This window comes from Triticum urartu, chromosome 7 (genome assembly GCF_003073215.2).
Source record: "Triticum urartu cultivar G1812 chromosome 7, Tu2.1, whole genome shotgun sequence".
Classification (NCBI taxonomy): Eukaryota; Viridiplantae; Streptophyta; class Magnoliopsida; order Poales; family Poaceae; genus Triticum; species Triticum urartu.
Window position 1 is genome coordinate 22,864,000 of NC_053028.1, and position 7,068 is coordinate 22,871,067.

Consider the following 7,068-nt stretch of genomic DNA (forward strand, 5'->3'; position numbering starts at 1 on the left):
TTCCGGTCTAGTCTATGCGTCACTGGTGACGTATCGACTGCGGGAGGGTGTTGAACATATATGTGCATGTATTTGTTAGGATAATCTCCTACCGGCCCCGCCTCTAGTTTCCTTGTATAGATGAGGCTGAGGGCTGCCCTTGTACCCATATATACGTGCACCGTGCACCCGATCAATATATCAAGAGTTGCATTGCCTTCAACACCGATGACCGACGTTGCCGGCGGAGGGGAGCCGCCGGAGGACGGTGCTGGAAGATTGGCCTCCTGGCGGCGGCTAGGGTTCCAAGCCGCCTGGACGGCGCTTTAGATTGCTATATAGGTTAGCTATATAGTTCGGTCCTATACTCTGTATATGTGATCAACTACGAAATACGAAATCAGAAGGAAATAAGAGCACAGGAGCGACACGTTCCGGTTGCAATAAATCGCTCCGTGTGGAATCGATCCAGCGGCATATATATCGATTGAATCGCTACGGAAGTATCGCCAGAAATAGGCCGCCGAGCTCTGCGTCAACACGTACGCCTACTCGGTTTGTGCGCACGGTGACATACATCGATCGGCAGCGCATTGACCTAATCGAAAAGAAGAATTATTCTTCCGCTGCGCTGCCTCTTCTTCTACTTCTTCGGCACGCCAAACATGGTGCAGGTGCAGCCGGACGACGTGGCCTTGATCGTTTCTTTCGCTGCTTTGTGCTGGTCGGCGTGGAGGTACTGCAGCGTCGACCCCACGGCTGATCTGCTGCCTCGGCGACCCTACAGACTGAGGACCTTGGACGCCGGCAGTGTTGATCCGGTCATCGGCCGCGACAACGAGATCGACCGCGTCATCTGCATCCTCTGCGGCCGGACCAAGAACTGTGCCGCGCTGGTCGGAGCCGCGGGAGTCGGCAAGACCGCCATCGTCGAGGGCCTCGCCAAACGGATCGCTGCCGGGACGGTACCTGACCTTCTCGTTGGAGCCCGCATCGGGGTGCTCGATGTCGGGGCGATGATCGCTGGGACCAACTTGCGCGGCATGTTCGAGCAGCGCTTGAAGGAGGCCATCAAGCAGGCCGAGGATGAAGGGGGCAAATTGATCCTCTTCATAGACGAGATGCATATGCTCATTGGCGCAGGCTATCAAAGCGGCACCACGGACGCCGCCAACATCATCAAGCCTGCGTTGGCCCGTGGTCGCCTCCGCTGCATTGGTGCTACCACCTATCAAGAGTATTACAGGTACGTTGAGCGGGATGCGGCGCTCGAGCGGCGGTTCCAAAAGGTTGAGGTCGGGGAGCCGAGCATGCGAACGACAGTTGCCATCCTGCGGGGGCTGAAGCACAAGTACCAAGAGCACCATGGCTTGAAAATTGACGAGGAGGCACTTGTTGCTGCTGTAGAGCTCGCTGCCCGTTATATTACTGGTAAGTTTGTCATATCGTCGAGAATTGATATGAATTAGTATTACTCTTGTAAATACGTGCATCTTGAAGAAAATTGTGGATTTTGTTTTGTTCCAGGTCGTAAATTTCCTGATAAAGCAATTGATCTCATGGACCAGGCATGCACTACCGTAAAGTTGCACGCCAGCAAACAAAGAGAAATAAATGCACCGGGCGAGCTAGTCGTTGGTCCAGCTGACGTCACGCAGGTCATTCCTAATCACATATTCTGAATACTTTCTATTATTTCATTATTATATGCTCTTAATTACCATTTTCTAATACTGTTTGAAGGTTGTGAGCCGATGGACTAGAATTCCTGTCACCACACTTGATCAAGGCGAGGAAAAGCTGGCCCATTTAATAGATAGATTGCATGAGCGGGTTGTTGGCCAGAATGAAGCAGTTAATTTGGTTGCGCAAGCACTGTTAAGTTCTGGGGTAGGTCTTGATAAATTTGATCAACCGATATGTTCTTTCCTCTTTTTGGGCTCGACCGGCGTTGGAAAGACAGAGCTTGCCAAAGCACTTGCCGAGAAGCTATTTAACAACGAGAAGATGTTAGTTCGCTTTGACATGTCCGAGTATGCTGATAGTGGATCGTTGTCGCATCTCATTGGAGGATCTCGAAGGTATAACTCGTACACTTTTTGCGTATGTGTTTCTTTTTGGCACTTCATCATCATGCCTCACGTCTTGGTTTCACTTACTAAAGCTATGAAGGAGAGGGACAACTCTCAGAGAAAGTCAGACGCCAACCATATAGTGTTATCCTTTTTGATGAGGTGGATAAGGCAAATTCCTCGATTATCAATGTTTTTACTCAACTCCTCGATGATGGTATGTTGATTGATGGAAAAGGACGGAATGTAGATTTCAAGAATACAATCATCATTATGACTTCAAATCTAGGATCAGAGCACCTGTCAAATGGACTGACCGGAGAAAGCACAATGGAAAATGCACGTGATCTTCTCATGAAAGAGGTCCGTATATCCCAAATTATCTCCCTTGTAATCTCATCGATGATTTTTCACAAAAAAATGCCATCAGTGAATGATAATCATATATAATACTTGTTCATGCAGGTTGAGAAATGCTTCAAGCCTAGTCTTATCAACAGACTGAGTGAAATTGCAATATTTGAACCGCTTTCACGCAACGAACTTAGGGAGATTGCAAATATCCAAATTAAGAGAATCGTTGCGATGATGGCTAATAAGGGATTTTCTTTATGTGTGACTGATGCCGCCTTGGAAGTAATTTTACCGGAATCACATGACACAGTAAGCATACCTTCTTCTATCTCCTTTTTATTTACGAGAAGCATAGCTTCTTATCACAATCACCACAAGATAAAGATCTAATATCCAGTTTTAAAAATGAAAAAAACTTATTGGAGGCTCTTTTGAGTAAATATGATGTAAACCATAGAGTAGCATCACATTATCATTCTCAGGCTAGTGGGCAAGTTGAATTGACTAATAAAGAAATTATATGTCTCCCTAACCCATCGTTCCTGAATGCTTATAGGGGTACGGCGCAAGGCCTTTAAAGAGGTGGATGCGGAAGCATGTGACAGCAATTCTTTCAAATATGTTGGTCAATGGGGAAGTGTGTAAGGGCTCAACGATCTCCATTGATGCTAGGGATGATAGGAGGGGGTTGAAGTATCAAGTCCTGAATGAGCAGGAGATGGGAGATCCGTGAGGGGAGATATATTGTTTTTTTTTTGAAAAGGAGGTTGAACCACCTGGGGATAATGTTGTTTTTTATTGAAAAGAAGATATGTTGTAGAAGTCACTCCTATAACAAGACGAAAAAAGAAGATGAACATGAATATATAGCGGCAGCTGACATGTTGGACTAAATATGTGGGTTGTTACTGATCTACCCAGGTTTATAGTTTATTATGTTTGCTTTAGATTTATATTTCAGTAGACAGGAAATGATCAAATGCATGTTAACGGTTTTTTCTGTAAATAAAAATAGAAATTAAACCAATCAGTTAAGCCTCAGTTTGAGCTGACTCAACAACTCAATCCTTTTTGGGTGCATAATCGGGCAAGTATCTGCTGCCCATGGCGAAGTGGAAGCGTTTGTCCTTCACAAGCCACTGCTCCCAGGATCAAGTAACTAAAGTTTGCAGACCGACCTCCGCACGTGCTTGCTGACCCGGCGCAACAATACACCCTTTGGGCCAAGTGGCGGCATCTGGGTGGAAGATGAACGCCACGGTGCACCATACAGGAGCATCATCCGCCTTACGTGTATGACCGGGGAGGGAAGAAGAGGAAGCCCATTAGTTACCTAGGCTGAGGAGAAGCGTTGAACACTTTGTTTCAGTCCACATCTCTATTTATCTTTTGTCAGTCTACTATTGATCACGATGTGAACAAATCATGGATTAGAACGTGAGGATCAAGGCAAGAGTATTTCGTTAGTTTAAAGACGATATACATGTTAGCTCCGCCCTTGGCACCACAGATACTGCAAGGCATTTGAAAACGCCTAAGGTGTCGAACAAAAAGGTTCTTTTTTTGCAAGGAAGCACACGTACAAATAATTCATGATAGTTTGACGAGTACTTTAGCTCTCTATTTTTCAATTTGTTCCCTAATTAAGGTATTGTAGCAACTTTTAGTAAGACAAGTGTCACTTGTTACTAAAGAGTCAGGCAATGCTGTGTATTTTTGAGAAAAGCCAAGCAATGCCGTGTATTTTGAGAAAAGCCAAGCCATGCTGTTGATATGTGATTCTTAGGCAAGGAGACGATATGACGAACTACGACCTCAGTATGTGCATGGTAAATAGAAAAAGTCTCACAACCCTCGTGGAATAGTTCACACATCAGGCAAAACATCAAGAATAATATGACACAAATTGATTCCATAATATGATATGGTCATTTGTTGTCATGCCAGAGAAACAAAAAAATCTTGTTTGGGTTGCAGTTTTTTTTCTCGGTTTGTTATGAAAAAGTTAGGTCGAATAATCTCCCCTTGGAGCAGCGAAACTTTGACCACATGGTGCTACCTCCTATAAGAACTAACTAGCACATATGGCCGTGCGTTGCCACGGGAAAAAATAGTATGCATTTAAAGTTAGTGAGAATTATATGTGCAAACAAATCCCTGTGTGCACGTGAAAAAAGTTCATTTAGTTTCTCGGTTTCTCCGGGTGTGAAGTAATCAATCGCTAAACCCTGTGTGCATCCTCTGCCGCCGGACCAAGAACTGCGCCGCGCTCGTCGGAGCCGCGTGAGTCGGCAAGACGGCCATCGTCGAGGGCCTAGCCCAACACATTGCTGCCGGGACGGTCCCCGACCTTCTCGTTGGAGCGCGCGTTGGGGTGCTCGGTGTCGGGGCGATGATCGCCAGGACCACCCTGCGCGTCATGTTCAAGCAGCGCTTGAAGGAGGCCATCAAGCAGGCCGAGGACGAAGGCAGTAAATTGATCCTCTTCATCGACGAGATGCACATGCTCATTGGCGCAGGCGATCGAAGCGGCACCGCGGACACCGCCAACATCCTCAAGCCGGCGTTGACCCGTGGTCGCCTCTGCTGCATTGGTGCTACCACCTCTCAGGAGTATTACAGGTACATTGAGCAGGATGTGGCGTTCGAGCGGCGGTTCCAAAAGGTTGAAATCGGGGAGCCGAGCTTGCAAACGACCATTGCCATCCTGCGGGGGCTGAAGCAGAAGTACCAAGAGCACCATGGCGTGGAAATCGACGACGAGGCTCTTGTTGCCGCTGTAGAGCTTGCTGCCCGTTATATTACCGGTACGTTTGTGAAATCGTCGAGAAATTATTTGGTCTACTCTTTTAAATTGGTGCATCTTGAAGAAAATTGTGAACTTTTTTGTTCCAGGTCGCATATTTCCTGATAAAGCAATTGATCTCATGGACGAGGCGTGCACTGCGGTAAAGTTGCGTGTAAGCAAACAAAGAGAAATAAATGCACCGGGGGAGATACTGGTTGGTCCAGGCCATGTCACACAGGTCATTCATCTCATGTCTCAGTAGCTTCTACTATTTCATTATTATGCTCTTAGTTACCATTTTCTAATCTTGTATGAAGATTGTGAGCCGGTCGACTGGAATTCCTATCACTACACTTGATCAAGAGGAGGAAAAACTGACTTGTCTAATAGATAGACTTCATGAGCGAGTAGTTGGACAGAATGAAGCACTTAGTTTGGTTGCACAAGCAGTGCTACGTTCTAGGGTCGGCATTGATAAAGCAGGTCAACCGATATGTTCTTTCCTCTTTTTGGGCTCGATTGGTGTTGGAAAGACAGAACTTGCTAAAGCTCTTGCCGAGAAGCTATTTAGTAATGAGAAAATGTTAGTTCATTTTGACATGTCTGAATATGCTGAGAGTGGATCTTTGTCGCGTCTCATTGGAGGACCTCGAAGGTTTGACTTGTAAACTTGTTGCAAGTGTATTCTTTTTTATGCTTCATCATCATGTCTCACCTTTTAATTTAACTTCCTAAAGCTATGAAGAAGAGGGACAACTCACTGAGATTGTCAGGCGCCGGCCATATAGTGTTATCCTTTTTGACGAGGTGGATAAGGCAAACCCCTCAATACTCAAGGTTTTTGTTCAACTCCTCAATGATGGTATGTTGGTTGATGGCAAAGGACGAGATGTAGATTTCAAGAATACAATCATTATTATAAGCTCAAATCTAGGATCAGAGCACCTATCAGCTGAAGTGGCGATGGAAAATGCACGTGATCTTCTCATGAAAGAGGTATGTAAATCAGACCCATACTATCCCTTGTAAAGTCCTTAGTGATTGATCGTCATATAATACTTATTCATGCAGATTGAGAAATGCTTCAAGCCTGATCTTATCAACAGATTAAGCGAGATTGCGATATTTGAGCCGCTTTCACACAACAAATTGAGGGAAATTGTGAACATTCAAATGAAGAGTATTGTTGCCATGATGGCAAATAAATGTGTTTCTCTATCTGTGACAGATGCCGCCATGGAAGTCATTTTGTCGGAATCACACGATATGGTAAGCATAGCTACTTACTACAATCACACCACAAGAAAGATGTAATATCTAGTTTTTAACGGAAAATGTTTATTTCAGGACTTGTTTGTATGACTTGGTAACCCATGCATCCTTCTTGTATGCTCATAGGTGCACGGTGCGAGGAATATAAAGATGTGGGTACGAAAGCATGTGATGATAATTCTTTCAAATATGTTAGTTAATAGAGAAGCATGTAAAGGCTCAACGATCTCCATAGATGCCAGTGACGATGTACCAAGTATTGTAGAACAAGGAGATGGTAGATTTTCAAAGTATTGTACCAAGTATTGTAGAACCAGAAGTACCATTCTTATGTAGCGATGTGATTTTCAAAGTATCATGAAGAGTCTCAACTCCTATACAGAGGAGCCCGTGATGTATTTATTGATATGTGCGAGAGCCAAGTCTCGTGGGTTACAGATATACACGGGAGGAATAGAGAGATAAGAAGATAAACTGGAAAATCCCCAACTACCCCTAGTCTACATGTGTGACCACGGCCAAACAATGACTCGTGACATACATACGTGAGTTACATAATATTGACAACACTCACCCTTATCACAACTACACTAAGTTGAGATT

At 44.9% G+C, this 7,068-nt stretch overlaps 2 protein-coding genes across 2 annotated transcripts in view; both read left to right on the forward strand.

The window, feature by feature from the left end:
• The first annotated feature begins 644 nt into the window (after positions 1-644).
• Positions 645-3,138, forward strand: LOC125518198 (chaperone protein ClpB 1-like). Its single transcript, XM_048683117.1, has 6 exons — positions 645-1,410; positions 1,507-1,637; positions 1,723-2,060; positions 2,144-2,414; positions 2,517-2,714; positions 2,962-3,138. The coding sequence occupies exons 1-6, from the start codon at positions 645-647 to the stop codon at positions 3,136-3,138; spliced, it is 1,881 nt and encodes a 626-aa protein (XP_048539074.1).
• A 1,659-nt stretch (positions 3,139-4,797) lies between these two features.
• The window catches only part of LOC125518200 (chaperone protein ClpB1-like), a 16,676-nt gene continuing 14,405 nt past the window's right edge, over positions 4,798-7,068 (forward strand). The window contains exons 1-6 of the mRNA XM_048683123.1: positions 4,798-5,212; positions 5,301-5,407; positions 5,511-5,848; positions 5,931-6,189; positions 6,265-6,462; positions 6,592-6,742. Coding sequence (XP_048539080.1) covers positions 4,798-5,212; positions 5,301-5,407; positions 5,511-5,848; positions 5,931-6,189; positions 6,265-6,462; positions 6,592-6,742 — 1,468 coding nt within the window. The remainder of the gene's footprint in view (positions 5,213-5,300; positions 5,408-5,510; positions 5,849-5,930; positions 6,190-6,264; positions 6,463-6,591; positions 6,743-7,068) is intronic.

What these genes read in the sequence shown, in the direction of transcription:
- LOC125518198 (XM_048683117.1), top strand. Translation starts at nt 645, where the DNA reads ATGGTGCAGGTGCAGCCGGACGACGTGGCCTTGATCGTTTCTTTCGCT. An exon ending in CGCTGCCCGTTATATTACTG is followed by an intron (nt 1,411 to 1,506) that starts GTAAGTTTGTCA and finishes GTTTTGTTCCAG; the next exon opens with GTCGTAAATTTCCTGATAAA. An exon ending in TACCGGAATCACATGACACA is followed by an intron (nt 2,715 to 2,961) that starts GTAAGCATACCT and finishes GAATGCTTATAG; the next exon opens with GGGTACGGCGCAAGGCCTTT.